Genomic DNA, 18,925 nt, shown 5'->3' with positions numbered 1-18,925 from the left:
AAAGGGTTTGAATCCAGGCATAATCTTGTTAAACTGTGCATGCGAACAGTAGTTGCCAGACTTATTTTAGTAAACTTCTCACCTAGATTCCAGTGCACACAGTTTTTCTAACAGTCCTACTTTTGTCAACGTGGCCCTTTGGCTCTTAGAGGAGAGATACTGCAGTGATGCTTTATACTCAGAGATCTTTATAAAATACATCTTTATGAAGCAAGATAAAGCTTGTAATCTGAATCCCATGCTGCCGTGCAGGAACTGTTTCTGTTATTAGAGTGGAGGCTGCAATCTATTATCTATAACAATTTCAGCTATTCTTAGATGTCTGTATGATCTTGATTCTAAAAGACTTTATAAATTCTTGTACATGAGCACCCTAACTGCTTTTAGACAACTTGGGACTTATTTGTAATAAATCTAGTGAATAAAATTTCAATTATAGGTTCCCAGTTTGTATTAGTTATGCACATATAGCCGTGGGATAGTTATGCATATATAACTAGGTGATTATGGCTTTCAGTTTAGAAAAAGACTGGGAAACTAAGAGTATATCATTGAACTGTTAAGTCCTTGGGTTAAAAAAAAAGAAGGAATTTCCCTGTTTACCAAAAGGCACTTGAAGACATCAAGGAAAATACAATGGCATCATTGATTGTCAAATTCAATAATACTGCAGCCTCAAATGTATACCCTGGATGAGTCTATGCTCTCATCAGTGCAGTTAATTCAAGCTCTATTATATTTCAATTCTTTTAATGAAATAAAGATTCAAGTGGATATTTCTAATGGAAGTAACTTCCTTTCTAATAAACTCTAAGTTTTACTATTTCTACCTTGATAGATAATATTTAAAGGTTTAAGTCACAATTTACTTTAAATAAATTATTTAATAAATTTTAAAGTTTAGACACAGGTACAACATTAATTATAAGGTGTTAATAGTATTAAAAACAAATTTTCCATTTTAATACTCATCTAGAAATTATGTCCTATACCTTAAAAACAATACATGTGGGTGATTTGCCACTAAATAACCTTTAAAATAGAACCATTCAGCCATATTATTTTGAGGAACATTGGTCATATGTTTATCCCCTCCAAATTTTTGTGTGTCTATCTTGTACATAACAGGATACCATAGGCCAAACTATTTTCTTTCTTTTTAGATATTTAAACACTAAATGTTTAAAAATAAAATAGATTTTTGAAATTAATTTTTGGAAATAGTATACAATCAGTGACAATTTGAACATTGAGGCACTGTAAGCAAGCTCTGTGAGCTTCTTGGAGTTGAAGATGCCTGGTCTATGCCATATGTATTTAGGCCTAGAATCTACACAACCAAAAATCTACCCTTCCCTCTAACAGGTGACAGCAGAATAATACAGTAAAAAAATTATCTTAAATATTGGTTCTTTTTTGAGATTCCCTTCTCCAGTGTACAAAGGCCACTGAAATTTTATAGATATGGCTTTCTCATGAAAAGAATCAGTTTACGATGCAAAAACCACATCACTTATATTTTTCTGCTCTGTTACAGATGTTGGATTCTCTATTGGTGATATTTTCTTTTGAATTGTAAGTTGCTTCCTCAACACATGCTGAAATACACGGACACTTGGAGATTTTAAAAGAAGGTTTTGAATACAATATACAGGAAAGAGTGTATGAAACTTTATCTCAGAGAAGAAAGTTTAGGACTTGTCAAGCACATACTCTTCTTCAAGTGTGTCTTCTAATTTTTTGACTTGCTCTTGGATTGACTTGGCCTGCCGTTGAAGCAGCTTCTTATTCTTGGGCCCAAGTGGGATCTCTGAAGCTTCCTTCACAAGATTCTCAGCCTGGACTGCAATACCTTCTGTTCGCTTAGAAAACTCCTAAAAAAGATATTTTAATTGTTAGAACAGCATCTTCTATTAAACTCTGCTCTCAGATAAACTGCACATACTGTAGTCTCCCCCCAGAATAGATGGATAGATAAATAGATAGATTCAAACATATAAGAATGTTGGCATATAATATTCTTAGCAATAAAACAGACTTTTTTTCATTATGGCCAAAATAGACACTTTGTTAAATTATTTTCATTTTATATAAGTGAAACCACAACCAGACCTTCATAGTTGGAGAACTACTTTCATAGTTATCCAACAATTCTCAAAAAAATGTGTACTCCATTGTCTCCCGGTTTGGGTTTTCTGTTTAGAATTCTGAGCCACATTATAGTAATTAACTTGTCTACACATATGTTAGTTTATTACAGGCCAGTTGGGCAATGATCATTAGTGATTTTTTTTTTCAGTCATAAAGATAACAGATTTCTAGGCCAGTGAATATAAATACTTGTTTATTTAATTGAAGGATATCTTAGTCAACACAGAGTATCACTGATCTTTAAAAAAACATTTTGTTAACTAGTTCTCTGAAAAGAGCTATAAACTGATCTTAATGCTGTTAAATCTTGTTTACTATATATCCATATACAACACGAGGGAAAGAAGATAAGTTTTGAACTACTCAAACCTGGACTAGGGTTCCTGATTTGCTAATTACCAGTTGTTCGTCTTTGGCAAATTACTTTTCAGGCTCTTTCACATAAAACGCAGATAGTAATACTTTTCTCAAAAGTTTACTGTTAACATTTCATGAGCAATTTCATTTTTAAGTGCCCGGCACTCTGGCATACCTATCATCATTTTTTTTTTTTACTACCTTCACATAAAATTGAGGATAAAATGGTTTATAAAGTTCACACACTGATTTTCAATAATAGTGAATCACCTTAATTCAAAAATTAATTTCATATATTTGAGGCACTGGTAAATTTTAGTTATCTCAACTTTGTCAGGTAAATATATTGAATACTGAATTAGAAAAGGTAAACCCAGAGACAATCCTGAGTGGAAAAGAAGTAACTTAGGGTCTCATTTCTTCTCCTGGATTATATCAGAGGAGCTTCAAATTTTGATCCTAAACTGCTCTCTCCTAAATAAGTAGTGTAAATAATTTCTAAAAGTCAGACTCCTGATAGCCACCTTTTCCTACAGAGCATCTCTCAAAACCACTACCTAACACCATATAAGATAGTTACTACATAATACTACTTCATCTTCATGTTTGAAAGATTTAATGTCCTCATAGAAAGATCAACATTACGTCAGAGAAGTACCCTGCAATTTGAAAGAATAAAAATGAGTAAGTACATCTTCCTTATGGTTGAGAGATTTATAATATCCTAAAATACAGTACGTACTAATGTCACAACATTAAATTCTGTGGTTAGAAGCATCTGCTATCACTATATGTGAACTTACTGTCATTGTAGATTCAATTGTGAAATCTGTGCATCACAGCAGAACCCCATGAATAAAATAAGAAGCATAAAAGTGTTTTTTCCCCCTAGCGTTTCCCTGAACCCAGGAAAACACATGGAGAAAGTAATGTTTGAAAACGCTTATATACATTCAACTGAGAGCCTTCTGTGGGAGCTACGTATGGGGAAAGCACAATGCAGAGGAATCCGAAGAACAGAATGACGTTGATAAAAACCAAATAAAACAAAACTAGAATAATGTTGTAAGGCTTTATCTCTATGTCCTAAGAAGACATATGAGTGGCAGCAGGGTGCAGCTGCAAAGAATGGACTGTGGCATCAGACAGGTCTAGAGTTGAAACTTGGCTCTGACCTTCACACACAAACTAGCTGTGGGACCTTGAGTCACACCACTCTCTGAATTTTCATCTCACCAGTAAAGGCATACTGTGAAGATTAAACATGATATTGCTATAAACACACACTGGCAGACAGAAAGCCCTCAAGTTCCTCAGCACAACTACTCAAGGGTTACAACAGGCATGAAGGCTATATTAACAATGTCAAGGAAGCAGAGAAACAGAGAACAATTATTCCAGATGACGTATGCTTGTGCAGCAGTGTATATCAACAATTAGTGAAGTAACTCAGTTTTTTCATGAAAATATAATATGGAGGCTGAGGTTATGAGCTCTAGACTCAGACCTCTTGGGTTTGCATCCCAACTTCACCAGTTAGTAATCCTGAGACCTTGGATAAATTCAGTAACAACTTTGTACCTTATATTTCCTCATTTATACCACATGATTAATAACGGTAATAATCTCTAAGGATTAATAATTAATTAATTAATAATCTCTAAGGATTATTTTGGTGATTAAAGAAGATGATAAACATCAAATGATTAGATCAGCAAATAGGGTATGTTCAATAATTGTTAGCTCACATCATTAAATCAATCCCAAAGTATGCAAGGTTATTGGCTAAGGAGAATTTTAAAAATAAGACAAAAAGACCACATTTGTTTCATCTATAGCTGGCAAACCAATTCAAAGCAGTTGGAGCTGCAGGGTATCAGAAACTCTGGATGATACCCAGGGGGAACACCCATGTGTTAATTCACACAATGTATGTGTTTGTATTTATAAAAGATACCTGATACATTTTTAATATGTAAAATAATTAAAATTAAAAATAACTAATTTCTATTTAAATGGCTGATGAAAATCATACAGAATTGAAAGATTCTGTGGCCTTATAAAACTTCAAACTCCTCAGTGAGTTAATAACAGGAGAAGTAGTGACAAATTTACAGTACAAGAGACACAGAAGCCTTCTACTGGTGAGAAAACAGAAGCACAGGGGTTTCCTTGCTAAAGGTTATGAAAGGATGGATGTAAGAATGTTCTTTCTTATACATTGACAAACACATTTCTACACTAATTCAGTCTTTCTATAAACCCAAAACATATGCAATAGGAACCAAAGGGGCCTGTACAACTCTAAATGATTCGCACAAATTTACTGGTCTGCTCTGAGTGTCCAAGGTGTTTGAGCTTACAGGGCTGAGCTTACCAAGCACACCTACTAAATATTATCTCTTGGATGTCCCACTGGACATCAAACTCAATATGTTCAAAACGCAGTTGTTCATCTTCCCCCATTAACAGCTACTCCAATTTCCTGTCTCGCTCCCATTGTCTCCGTCAGGCTCAGAACCTTGGGTATCATGCTTTTTTCCTTCCCTTTGTCTCTTTTACATCTGTCCCAATCACCATTGCCATATCACCATTGCCATCTCCATTACCCTAATTCATGTTCCTATTCATGTACGCATGCAATAACTTTATAACTAGAACCCATGACTCCAGACTTCTATGCTTTCAATGTTCTACACCTGCTTAAGAAACTCATCTCCCTAAAGGACAGCTCTGCTCATGTGACCCTCCTTCTTACAAACCTCTAATGGTTCCACGTAGCCTAGAGAGTAACGCTTTAGGCCTTCAAGAGTCTTTGTGATGTGGCCCAACTTTCCTTTACAACTTCACTCCCCTTTTCCGCTTTATAGCAGAGAATCCCCATTTCTCACACTTTTATACTTCATGGCGTTTCCCATTACAGGAATGCTGGTTTTCTGCCCCAAACTCTGCTTTTCTATGTCTTACCTGCCCTTCGAGTTTCAGTTCAAAATATCACTGACTTCAGAAAGATGTTTTAGAAATTTATCCATCTATTAGGAAACTATTTCCCACTTTAATGAAAACATCTTGATGTTTCAATCTTATTTATATTTTCATTCCCCAGAGCAACCTGACCAATGTGTTGAAGAGTGAATCATAAGTGAACAATAAAAATTGATTAAATAATTATAATAAGTAATGAAATGAAACACAGTTTTTCTTGGGAATAATGGGTACCAAGGGACTATGTGGTCTTGCCAATATACCTTTGTCTGTTCCAATTCTGAAGATAAGCTTTCCAAACTGCTAAAACTCAAGAAGCGCTCGTGGCTGGAACCTGTTTGAAAAAGGTATCTGACCACTGTCTCTTTGTTTGTTTCAAATCTCTCCCATTTTCTTAATGTGACCTAATTAGAAAAAATAAATAACATATGATGTTATGAACTATCAGAATGTATCACAAAATACTGTCACATTTCCATTCACTTGTCAGGCTATTAACTTCCAGTTAACTTTCAGTTCAAATGCCAAACAATTACACAGAATAAAAATGATTTTAATGTCTTCTATAAGAATTCCCCTTTTGACTCTCAATTCATCTAGCAAAAGAGGATGTATGGCCTAAGAGTCTGAGTCTTTTTTATCTTCTGTAAAGTCCTAAGAATCTTAGGATATTACTTAACTGTAGATAAGGGACAAAAGAAAGAAACCCTCCCAATGTCTCTCAAAAAAAAAAAAGGAAGGATGAAAGAGAGAGAGAGAAGGAAGTGCAGCAGGCGGTAAGCAGGGGGAAATAAAAAATCCAAGAACTTTTTTAAGTTAATGTGTTAAGGACACAATAAACCATAAAGGTGTGACTGCTGAACTGTCCAGAAAAGTGAAATAATCCAACATCAATTTCTGGATTCAGACAAGTGTGGATTAAAAATCCTGGCTTTACGGGACTTCCCTGGTGGCGCAGTGGTTGAGGGTCTGCCTGCCGATGCAGGGGACACGGGTTCGTGCCCCGGTCCGGGAGGATCCCACATGCCGCGGAGTGGCTGGGCCCGTGAGCCATGGCTGCTGAGCCTGCGCGTCCGGAGCCTGTGCTCTGCAACGGGAGGGGCCGCAACAGTGAGAGGCCCGCGTACCGCAAAAAAAAAAAAAAAAAAAAATCCTGGCTTTACAATTGATCACTGCTCTGTGATTTCAGGGAAAATCCTCCCTTTGTTTTTAAGCATCCACACTTGGAAAATGTGCTAATTACAGTACCTATCTCACAAGGCTGATGCTGTGATTCAAAGAGATAACTCATGTAAGTGTTTAATGGAATGCGGGTGCCTCAGAGGCGGGAACAATAAACCTTTGCTCCTGCTAGTAGGACATGTGTAACCTGTGACCCAGAAGTTAATACAGGCCATGACGTAACTTCCGGTCTCCTACCTGGATGCGGCGCTCCTGCTTCTCCCGGCTGTGCTCCACGTTGTCCAGGGTGCTCTCTAGCTTCTGCAGCTCCTCTTGGACTCGGCCAGGCAGCCCACCTTCTCCCTGCCGAGCCTGTGCGATCTGCTGCTGCACATCCCTCTTCTTTGCATTGATCCTCTTTGTCTTTTGCTGGAAGCATTTGTTCAACAGATGGATAGAAATATTAACTGTCTAAGCACCCAGGCAGGGACATAAACACCCACACTTTAATAGTTACGGAAAGGTACAATCTCCCGCAGCAGGGGCCCAAACTGCATTTTAAACTTAGGATGAATAGTTAAGATGGTAATGAAGGCTCTATAGTAATCAAAGATGGGCATCATTTATAAATATTTTATGTTTTTAATGGGAAACAGCATAATTAATTTCGCCAGAGTGTTTTAATTGTGTGCTAATTTAGATAACATTTAATATTTCATGCAATACTACAGATGGAATTTGGCAGAACTATTCATTTGACATAATTCTCCTTAAAGAACTATATTCTGTCCCAACTCCAATTTTTTAAAATCATCCATGCTGTAAAAATGCTAATATGAAGAGATTTAATTCCAGGGTATATTCAGAATGATTAATAGTCTGAGATATTTGGGGAAAGATATGTTTTAAAATAAACTTTTTATTGAAGTATAATGTACACACAGAATGGTACACAAATCTCAAAACACAGCTTATGAATCTTCACAAAGTAAACACACCCATATAGCCAAGCACCTGGTCCAAGAAATGTGAAGAGTTTTTAAATATTAATGTAAATATCTATAATCTCATATTTCTCTGATTTAAAGTAAACTGAAACCCAAACAACACTTACAGTGATTGAGAACAATATAACACTAAGCATTATTTTCTTTTGGACTCACAGCCTTTTTATAATTACTAAGTAAATCTATAAAACCTAAAGGCTGCTGTTTTGTATATACTTTTAATGCAACTTCCATTTTGATATATTATTACATATAAAATTAGCTAACATTTTCTTACATATTAAGTTAGCTAAAATTCTGTCATTAGATTAATTTGAAAATCATACTTCCACTTATGTTGAGTTTGACAAGTAAAGCTGATTAAAACTGTTAATTATCAATATATGTACCAGAATTTCTTTAGTTCCGGTTCTAATCCTTTGTAGGAGCACACTCTTCAGAAAGGACTGGTACATGTTAATTTATAATTTCCCAAACCAGGATGTGTTCAAAGTTGTAAATTGAAGAGCAAAGATTGCAACATAATAAAAGAACAGCGATCTCAAATATGAAATAGTTTGTTTATGCTTTCCTTCTCTGTTATGAAAAGGACAATTTAGCAAAGGACAATTTTATGAAGGTTTTCATAGCAAAATCAACTTTTCTTCCACAATATTCCTCCAACTTTTTGGTATCATCAAATCGCTCTGGCTGAGAATTTATCTTGCAAGATGTTCTAAAATATTTGGTGTTTAACAGAGCGGACAGAAGTGCCAAGTTTTTTTTAACTATTCATCTGCGTTGCCTCCCAAGCTCCCCATCTTCCCCCCTCCAGTCAGTGGATAGACTTACTCTCCATCTCTCTGGTTCTCAGTAACTAAACAACTTTGCATAAATGCACTGAAGTAAACAGGCATCCTACCTGGTGATGAAAGAGTAGTTGCTGTGCTTCAAACAAATTTTCAGTGTCCAAGATCTTCTCAGCTTCTTCCTGGACTTCCTTAGAGCCAGTCATTAACTCTTCAAGGGAACTCTTGACTATTTCTTTGTACCGGACACAGTCTCCAAAGTTGCTTAACATCTTTTCAACCTAGATTTTCATGAAAAATCAATCGATCAAACTGTTAGATTAGGGACATCTAATTTTCTGTAGAGAATTTCAGATCTTTCAGAATCAGGGAACTTTGTCCTCCAAGTGATCATTTTTCCATGCTAGTTTATAAATGATTTCAAGAAATCCTGATAACTATTTATTATACTTTACATTCTTACATTATCTTCCCATGTACAAACTCATCAGATTCGTAAGATAACCTGGTCAGTAAAAATATTCTTTCAAGGGTAGACGTGGCCCTACTAGAAATGGAGTAGATGGGTTTGTATAATCTACAAAGGACTATAAACATTGAAATGTATATCAAGTTTAAAATGAGTAGATCTTGCCCGAAAGAGACTTTACTGGCCTGCTGACTCAACATGAATATTTTATTATTACTAGCTATCAGTTATTTACTATGTTCCAGGCACTGTACTAAGTGCTTTACATACATCATTGCATTCAATTCTTGACACCACCTTCTGGGTAAGTATTTTTAGCCCTGTTTTACAAGTACATAAATCAAGGTCCAGAGATGTTAAATGACAAGCTCATGGTTACGTAGGAAATGGGGTATCAGAGTTAAGCTCTGGAACTGGGATCGTTTGACTCTCAAGCCTGGGCTCTTAACCTTAAACTGACCATGAAAGAATGCTTTTAGTAAGACTCAAAGTGTGGATCTATAAGCTTTGTACTTTAAATATAGATAGTTAACCTGAACTAACATCCAATAACGTCACAGACCATAAAGCAAACATCCTGCCCATCTTCCCCACCAATCTTCATATGCATAAGTATCTGAGCTATTCTGTTTAAACTACACATTCTTTATAAAATTACTTGTTAAACTGCAACCCAAAGGAACCTTCCAGATTCTTCACCCCGAGCTGTCCATTTAGAGGATGAGTAAATGCTTTACCTCCGACAGCAAAGTCCCAAGAGCCTTGAAGGAACTAGATAATTTTGCCAGCTCGTCTCCTTGCTTTTGGGCTTCATTCTCAGAAGAGACTTCAATCAAAATTTTAAGCCTGGATTTCAGCCAGCTGAGAGTCTCGCCTTTTTTGGTAACACCATTTCTGATCTCCTGGAATGAAAGAACACCTTTGATGTACAAAATACAACTGTGAATCATAACTTTCCAGCAAGAAAGTACTCAACCTAAGAAGGTTTGTCAGGTGGAGGTAGGAGAGCCAGGCATTCACTCACCAAGGGAATGCCTGCTTATTTCACTTTTTGGTCACATCTTTAACAAAGTTTACAAGTGCTAGAAAGAAATGTTTCCCCAACTCCAATACCCAATGTGTAAAATCAGTACTCTCTGTGCCAAAAAATTACCTCCAAAATTAGATGTCTATATATTTCCTTGATCACAACAAAGATGCTTCTAAAAGTACTGTAGAAGAATATGTGAAATTGGGAATTATATACTTTGTCACCTTATTTTCTGTGAGCTGGAAGGAACGTAGTATTTTTTTGAAGAAAAAAAAAAAAGAAAGAGTCCTTTTTTAAATTAGTGGATTTCTCTTGTTGAAGAATTTACTTGTTGAATATTATAATAGATGCCCTAAAGATTTATTTTAACTTCATTAACTCATATTTTATGCCTCATTGTGGTTAATTTTTGGAAGTTAATACCCTAGACAGAAAGAAGCACAGACAGGAGCTCAGCTGTAATCCAGGAAGGGAGAGCTGACTGGCCAAGACGATGCCAGAAAGACTCCGGGCCGCAGCCCTTGTAGGTCTAGGGACCAGGGCAATGGTGACTGGGGCAGCCTCTCCCTCCTACACCAGCTTTGGGTAGATGAGAGCTGTGGGCCTCCAACTGCTACAAGAGGGTCTTACAGGGCAGATGCATATGGAGGAAAATGGTTGGTTTTAGAAGCAAGTGATTTCTTCGTTCTAAGATGTGAATTGTTTTGGTTCTATAACAGCAACCAATAGCAAACATAAATATGCTTCTACAGGTGTAGCATGATATCGTTGAGTACCGTTAGCATTTAAGGGGATTATAAATTTAACAGGAAAAAATGGAAATCAGAGGATAGGAATAGAAAGGAAATAAATTCTCATTAACAGCAACTCTGTGACTTGCAAGGGTGCAAAATGCTGAAAGATAAAGAATGTTCACCATAGCATGTGTCTACAAAACCAAGAGCCAACCCAAGAGGGAGAGGATTGCTGTGTGCCATTCACAGAATGCAAACTGGGTTCAGGCCTGAGGTTCTGCTGCCCTGGCTGGGTTCGGGCCTGAGGTTCTGCTGCCCCGGCTGGGTTTATCAGGCCTGAGGTTCTGCTGCCCTGGCTGGGTTCGGGCCTGAGGTTCTGCTGCCCTGGCTGGGTTTATCAGGCCTGAGGTTCTGCTGCCCTGGCTGGGTTTATCAGGCGGTACTCATGCTCACAGAGGCTGACCCAATCCAGGCTGAAAGTGACATAGAAATGATGCTTAGAGACCTTGCCCAATTCCCTGATTTTCTATAACCTGTCTTTTGAGTAGCTGAAAATGTATAAAAACCTCTAGGGTTCTTGTTTTCTAGGACAGTCCTTAAATCTCTGCTGTGTTGTACACCCATGCGTGCAATTTTCCTCTCAGGGTTCCCCATTAGCTAACGATGCATTAGAGGCACCACTGAGCATGACTAAATCTCAAAGCTAACATGATTCCATAGAAAAAACCCCTGCAGTTCTCCACAGTACCAGGAGAAAACTTATTTTAAGACAATTTTCAGGAAGTTAATTTCTTCATAGAAAGAAAACGTCAGTTAGACTGTTATCATTATTTTTTTATTCATGGATATTTTCTAATAACAAAAAATGGCCCAGAACTTACCTCTACAGCACGTTTAACCTCTCCGTTGTTGGCAGTATCGATGGCCTTGTTCTTAATCCCCTTCAACTGGGTCTCCTTTGCAGATATCCAAGAGGAGAACTCAGAAATTCTGAAATAACACAGGTATTTTCTTATTAAAGGGAGAAAATATCCCCATGGTTAGAATACATTTTCTATTTTGAATTTATTTATGGAAATTTAACAATCAACTGATCAGAAAATTGGTTAACAGATTTCATTCGATTGATTAGCAAACTGATTAACAAATTTCCCGGCAATGGTCCCTTCCACAGGAATGGCTGCCCCTGTGCTCAGGCACTTGAAGGAACGAGAAGGCAGAGCGGATGGACCTCGGCGGTGGAGGAGGGTGTGTCCTAGAGCCTGGGCACCTGCGAGTGGGGAAGGTACCACCTGAGGTCTGGCCTTACGTGTCTCCACCTGAGTGAGACAGAAACCCAAAGAGGCAGATGTCCCTTTTGAGGGACGTGAGGAAATCGGGGAGAAAGGGATTGCCTAATTTTGCTTCAAAGAGGCAACATCTGGGACACTTGGAAGTAAAGTGCTTCACCCTGTTTCTGACTGAAACTCATTCTTTAAATTAAATGAGGCATTTCTGTATCAGCATGAACACAATTGTACCATCTGATTATCTTTCTTGCGTGAGATGAAACATACATCATGGCTTGTTTTGCAAAGATGTTTGAATTAACGGAATTAGGAAAGACTACATCCTTCTCTGGGAACAACCCCAAGACTACCTGCTGGTGTAGTCCTTCCACTTGTCTGGGTCTTCCACCAGCTTCGCGTAGGTGCTGTCAATGGCAGCTCTGAGCTCCTTGAGTGTCACGTGACAGGTCTCAGGCGTGTTCCGTACAGCGTCCCGGACTGGGAGTTTCAGACACAGGTCTTCAATAAGCTGTAACCTTTTCTCACAGAGATGATGAGGACCCTTGTCACTGAAGAAGATCTAATGAGCAATAAACGTTTTTATAATCCCTGTGAGAATCCACACAAGACTTTCAAATTTTCGTAGCAGATACTCATCTAGTCTAGCAGTATAAAGTAATTAAGCTATTGAGTGTTTTCAGACTCAAATGAAAGTATCAGGTCTATGCTTGAAGGAACATTGTGACTTCGAGGGGCTGCACTCAGGTGTGCGGGACGTACCCTGTGCTCTTTGATGATCTTTTCGCTGCCTTCCTGGGGCACCAGCTTGGTCTCTCGGTCCAGCTCAGCTCTGCATTCTTCTACAGACGCTAAAAACATGTTCTTCTCCACCTCGATCTTCAGGTGAAGCAAATGATATGGAGCTTCTCCTTGAAGATCCTACATGCCATGGGACGATTCCGAAAGATAAGATACCATTTCTGTACATTTCCAACTGAAGTGGCAGGAAACCTGAAATAGTCCCTTTAGGAGCAATATGATTTAATACCTATTGTCTCCATCGGGCTGCTGTGCTTTGTATTTTTCCAAGTACCAGGACCACAGAAAATCTTTTCAGCCTGCTGTTAGTTGTGTGTTTCCACAGTGATTATTCTGCTTAACTTTAACAATAGCCCCACACGGTATTAATGTTCCTATTTTAAAGATTAGACCACTGAGGCTCAGGGTTAAGTAGAAAAACTCGACGTGAATCTAAATTTAAATCACACACTGATTCCACATACCCTCTTCCTAGCATGTGTCCCTTTAAATTTTCTCAACAGCCCTGTGAGGTAGGAAGGACAGATATTATACTCACTACACAAGGGAAGGAACTCAAGGAAACATAATCAGTGAAAAAGCCAGGATTAAGCAGCCCACAGCTCCGACCACCTGCCATGTCTTCTTTTCCTCAGAGCATACACTGAGAAAACGAGCAAGCCGGCACGCGAACAACGTGAAACTTTTTACATTCTTCTTTGATACAAACATAAGCTTCATCATTACCTTCAGTCCTACAATTTAATTTTAGCCAACCTGTCTCCTATGGATTTAAAAGATTATCTTTAAAATAAAACACTGAGATAACTGATGAGGAAAATGAGTTAGGGCTTTGGAAAGAATAGGACAGATTATATCCTAGAGAGCTTAAAAGTGTGTGTGTATGTCAAGTAAAATACAGCCTTCAATTATAGTCCCTATTCCATAGTACATATATGATAATATTAGGCTGCAAAAACATCTTAAAAAGCCTGGATTTCTTTAGACATCTTATTTTTTTTAATTTTCAAATTGAGCAAGTAAAAAGGGATTTCTTTCTTTTAATTTTTATTGAAGCAGAGTTGATTTATAACATTGTGTTAGTTTCGGGTGTACAGCAAAGTGATTCAGTTATACATACATATATATCTCTTTTTTTCAGATTTTTTTTACCTTATAGTTTATTATAAAATATTGATTATAGTTCCCTGTTCTATACAGTAGGTCCTTGTTATTTTTTAAAAAAGGATTTCTTTAACTGTGTTTTTCCTATGCAAAGGACTGATTTTTTTAGTCTACATTAATGAGATTAAAAAAAAGAAATCCAGGGACTTCCCTGGTGGCGCAGTGGTTAAGAATCCGCCTGCCAATGCAGGGGACAGGGGTTCGATCCCTGGTCCCGGAAGATCTCACATGCCATGGAGCAACTAAGCCCGTGCACCACAACTACTGAGCCTGCACTCTAGAGCCCACAAGCCACAACTACTGAGCCTGCACGCTACAGCCCGTGCTCCACAATGAGAGAAGCCACTGCAATGAGAAGCCCGCGCACCACCACCAAGAGTAGCCCCCGCTCGCCGCAACTAGAGAAAGCCCGTGTGCAGCAATGAAGACCCAACGCAGCCAAAATAAAAAAAGTTTAAAAAAAAATCCAGAAAGTATCAATAACGCGACCTGATAGAGAGTGTTCCAGCTGCCTATCTTCTGAACCCCGTGACTCCTTCCTCTAGTACATATGAGATTCACCGCTCAATACTCCCTCACAGCAGCACTGTGAACCTGCTGCTCGAGCAGCTTCCTCCAGTCCGCCTCAAGGACGACAGCTTCAAAGGGTCTCTGTTCTCCTGCAGCTGCTTCCCCTGACATGCAGATTCTCAAGTCGGCTTCCACGGACAGGCCCCGCACACGACACTCCAGTCAGGCTGAACCCCGTGGATCCCTGCGTCCCCACTGGCACACCCTCCGGCTTTCTTTCTTTGTCCCCATCGCCCCCAGATCTGTTGCTTCTTTAAGGTCTTAGCTCAAAACTAATTATCTGCCTCATTGTTTTCCCCTCTCCAAGTGGGCCCACTTCTTTCTTTCAAAGCTTTCATCAATATATTGCCTACACAATATATTTTGGGGGACTTATTATATATTATACTTTTATTATTTTGCAACTAATCATCTCCCTTACTGGAATCTAAGCTCTTTGGGGGAAAAGGAATATGCTTTGTTCATCATTGAATCCTTAACATCAATGTTTTTATTTATATGTTTCAAATCATAACAAGCTAAACCAGATGGCAAAATCCTTGAAAACTTCAATTACATATACTTATATACATATACAATGTAGATATTATGTTAGGTATGCTACTGAAATGAGAAATATTTCTTGTAATTTCAGCAGCATACCTAACATAACTAGGATGGGAAGAGTTTAAGAAATGTTGCTGAAAAAGTTAAACACCTTGATGTTCCTGCCCCCAAAAATAATCAGGAAAAGAAAAAGAATACTCGTAAGTACTATGATAAAACTGATGCTACTTAAAAATAGGAATAACCAAATTCTATCATATTTTATCCTGTTTTATTCAAGTTCAGCTTTTTCAATGGGAAAAGTAACTATGACAACTTTCCCTGATTTCTAAATTTCTCTGACAATTGAACCTTCACACCCTCACGCTCTCGCCCATCATCCAAGACACACGACACCCCCATGTTGTCCTGACTCACCTTCCACTGTTTGTGGAGCTTTCTAACGGCTTCCTGCAGGCCCTGTTGCTCCTGCTCAGGGAGAATGTCGGTGAGCTCGTCACAAGCTTTCAGGAAAGCGTTGAGCACCCTCTGATCCAGCTGACTGAAAAACTCCTGGCGTGGAGAGGGGGAAAGTGGTCAAGAGTGTTGGGCAGATAAAGGCAGTGTCACACACTAGACAGTGAAGGAGTCACACAGCCAGCTGCTGCCCTCTTCAAACCTTCTGGGCAACTACCATTTTTCTTTCAGGAACTAACTATAATTATCTACAGTTATGAGTCAGAAATCACCATATCTGATTCAACTAGGGCTTTTCATGTTTTAGAAAAAAATCTTTGCAGTTTTCACATTTGGTAGAATATTCTAGAAAGCCAATGAGAGAGATCTTAAAACCTTGATCCCACAGTGATAGGGTTTTCGTTCCTCTCTGGTAAAAGAAGAGCTGAGTAGAAGCCAGGACTAATCCTCACAATCCCTCCTCACTCCCTAATGGCAACGTGTTACAGACCTTGCTGGTTCATTATGAGCCATTTCTGTGTTCACACCAAGCACACACACGAGCACACATGCTGTGGACTGAATTGTGTTGCCCCCCCGCCACCATCCCGTCCCACCAAATTCACATGTCGAAGCCCTAACCTGCAAGGTAATGATATTTGAAGGTGGGACCTTGGGGAGGTGATTAGGTTTAGATGAGGTCATGAAGATGGGTCCCTCATGAAGGAATTAGTGCCCTTATAAGGAGAGGCATTAAAGATCTTACTCTCTGCCATGTGAAGACACAGTGAGAAGGTGACCATCTGCACATAAGGAAGAATCCTCACCAGAACACAGCCAGGCTAGTACCCTAATCATAGACTTCTAGTTTCCGGAACTGAGAAAATAAATCCCTGTTGCTTAAGCCACCCAGCCTGTGTATTTTTGATGGTAGCCCAAGCAGACAGATACAACATGTGCACAAATACACATGACTAAGTCTCACAAAGTCACATGACTAAGTCTCACAAAGTCTCAGGATTATGTGTGCAGAGGTATTTTGAAACAACAGTGATTCAAAAGAAAGTACCGCACAGTAGAGGTGTATAAACTTGAACGAGATGTTGGATGGTCACAGACCTTAACCCTAAATCCAGTCAGCCACATCACAAATACATTGCACTCGTCCTTTGAGAGTGTGTTTTATACAAATATCCACTGAAATTTCAGGAAACGTAACTCAAAATATATGTTCTCCGAGGGCCCATCATCTCCATACACCATTTAACAGATTACTCATACCTGCAATACTGACATGATTTAAATGAGTATGATTAACAAGGAGATGGCTTCACAATACTGGGTCAAGTTGTAGATCAGCTGCCGAATTTCAAATGACATGGTTATACTGTGATACGGTAGATTTATGAAACGAGCACAAAGACATAGCCATCCACCTAAAGTTATCTCTTAAAAAGAATACGTTAGTTATGAAAGAGTTTTTCAGTTAAATAATGAATTAGTAGTTTGGAGAGCCTGAATTATTTATCCCGTGATTCTCTACTACCCCAGGGGCTTAAGAATGGTCAATTATAAGGCAGCTCATCAACTGCTCTTGAGGTTCTTTTTGCTGCCATTTCTGTGGGTCTCATATGTAAAAAGTTTCTTCCTTCCTAACTCATTTCTCCCCCCTCCCCTCCCTCCTCCTCTTTCCCCCCGCCACTTCCTCATCCTCTGTCTTCTTCTTCCCACTCTCTCTCTCTGTCTCTCTCTTTCTCTCTCTCCTTCTCTGTATTAGATCTTTATGCTCTTCTTATTTTTCCTCCAAGATGGTCTTCCCACGCCTCTAGGTCAAGGGCCCGCACGGGATGCACTCACGGTGTGTCTCTTCAGGAGGTCTTCTGGATTCCCCTTTTCCTCCATGCCCTCCTGAGCGATCCTCAGCACCTTCTCCAACTCTGCTCGAGACTCCTCAAACTTCTTCATCAAGCGGCTGTTGGTTTCCACATGTTTCTTCCAATCTCCAGTTCTCTTTACCATATTCTTGATGGAAAAAATAATCATAATGGGATACTGATCTCTCATTATTGAAAATATCATTTTGTGAAAGAGTATTGTTTCTTTCAAAAAACACTTGGAAAGAATACATTTCATTATGATGAGAATAATCAACCCGCTTAAATATTAATTAATATTAGAGAAAGCAGAAGTAAAATTATTGGTTTCCAAACACCAGTAGATGAAGCATTTACCAAGAGTGAAGACATGAAACGCGATGATTCCATGTCCTCCTTCTTGGAATTTTCCCTAGTTCACATCTCTAAAGCAGGCAGAGAACTTACCTGAAAAGCAACGTGCCCATCTGCAATCTTTCTCTGTAGCTTTGTCTGATCAAAATGCTTCAGCACGTTGCTCAAAGTCACAAACTTCTGAACACTATGACTGCCTTTCTCAACTTGGGTCATGGCTTTCTTACAGCTTTCTTGACAAACTAACAGCTCCTACAGGGAAAGGAAACCCACAACAATAGTATTTAAAAGGGCAAGAAAGAAAGAGAGTAACCATTACAAAACAATAAGAACTGCATTATATAGCTTTTAGGCTTTTAATCAGCAGTGAGTGAAATCGAAAGTACAGAGAAGTATTGCTTTTCAGAAGAGCACGATTTTAAGCAATCACTGAAGTCAGTGCTTTTTACACGAGGCATTTAAATGTCACATTGAGTTTTCTGAATTTTTTTACATTTCATGCCCATCTTAATAACATCCGGAGGATGACAGAGCATCAAAATTGCTATCTGCCTAGTACCTGCATTCCTCCAACTAACAGGCCCATAATTTATTGAAAGGACAATTATGAAATCAATCTACACAACAGGTTATAATCTGACTCAATACATTTAATACCAATGCACATTATAAATACTTTACTGAAAGTCAGACGCAGCAGATTATAAATCATTCTGTACCCTAAAATACACAACATTTGAATTCCTAAGGTTCCAAAGCTATCAACCTCATTAATAAAATGGTGGACCCCGGATCCTAACAAAAAAGGCAGCAGACCAAAGGGCCTGGGAAGACTTGGCAACTGTCACACATTTGCAGATGAGAAGCAATGGTGACTCACAGGCCCTTCCATCTCTGATTGTAACGTAGGATCCTGGCAATTTGCTAGACAGCATGGAAGCTATTCAGCTCAGCCCGAGGCAAGCAGTCATTTTTTGACTTGAATCTATACCATTTGCACTTCAACATCCTTAATTGCTTTGAAAAAATATTTCAAACTGGTTATTTGGATACCAGTTTGGGTAACTTGGATGCAATTATTAAGAGCAAGGTTTCTGTTTTGTTTTGGGAAAACAGAGCAAGGATACACTTTTTCCTTTTGAAGATTTAGGAGATAAAAGAGTAACATATGTTAGCAAACTCTTATTAAGTATTATTAATATTTATTATTATT

The 18,925-nt window shown here is 38.5% G+C and overlaps 1 protein-coding gene across 15 annotated transcripts in view; it reads right to left on the bottom strand.

Moving 5' to 3' along the window:
• Positions 1-18,925, bottom strand: part of SYNE1 (spectrin repeat containing nuclear envelope protein 1) — a 464,275-nt gene that overhangs the window by 282,374 nt on the left and 162,976 nt on the right. For all 15 annotated transcript variants that reach the window (XM_060029753.1, XM_060029751.1, XM_060029760.1 and 12 more), the window contains 11 exons: positions 17,806-17,964; positions 17,342-17,506; positions 15,467-15,601; positions 12,731-12,889; positions 12,322-12,530; positions 11,564-11,672; positions 9,656-9,820; positions 8,563-8,730; positions 6,913-7,083; positions 5,757-5,897; positions 1,714-1,874 (listed from right to left, as the gene is read on the bottom strand). In XM_060029753.1, coding sequence (XP_059885736.1) covers positions 1,714-1,874; positions 5,757-5,897; positions 6,913-7,083; positions 8,563-8,730; positions 9,656-9,820; positions 11,564-11,672; positions 12,322-12,530; positions 12,731-12,889; positions 15,467-15,601; positions 17,342-17,506; positions 17,806-17,964 — 1,742 coding nt within the window. The remainder of the gene's footprint in view (positions 1-1,713; positions 1,875-5,756; positions 5,898-6,912; positions 7,084-8,562; positions 8,731-9,655; positions 9,821-11,563; positions 11,673-12,321; positions 12,531-12,730; positions 12,890-15,466; positions 15,602-17,341; positions 17,507-17,805; positions 17,965-18,925) is intronic.

Source organism: Delphinus delphis, chromosome 14 (genome assembly GCF_949987515.2).
Source record: "Delphinus delphis chromosome 14, mDelDel1.2, whole genome shotgun sequence".
NCBI lineage: Eukaryota > Metazoa > Chordata > Mammalia > Artiodactyla > Delphinidae > Delphinus > Delphinus delphis.
The sequence above is the reverse complement of the archived record's forward strand: the minus strand, read 5'-3'. Positions and strand labels throughout refer to the sequence as shown.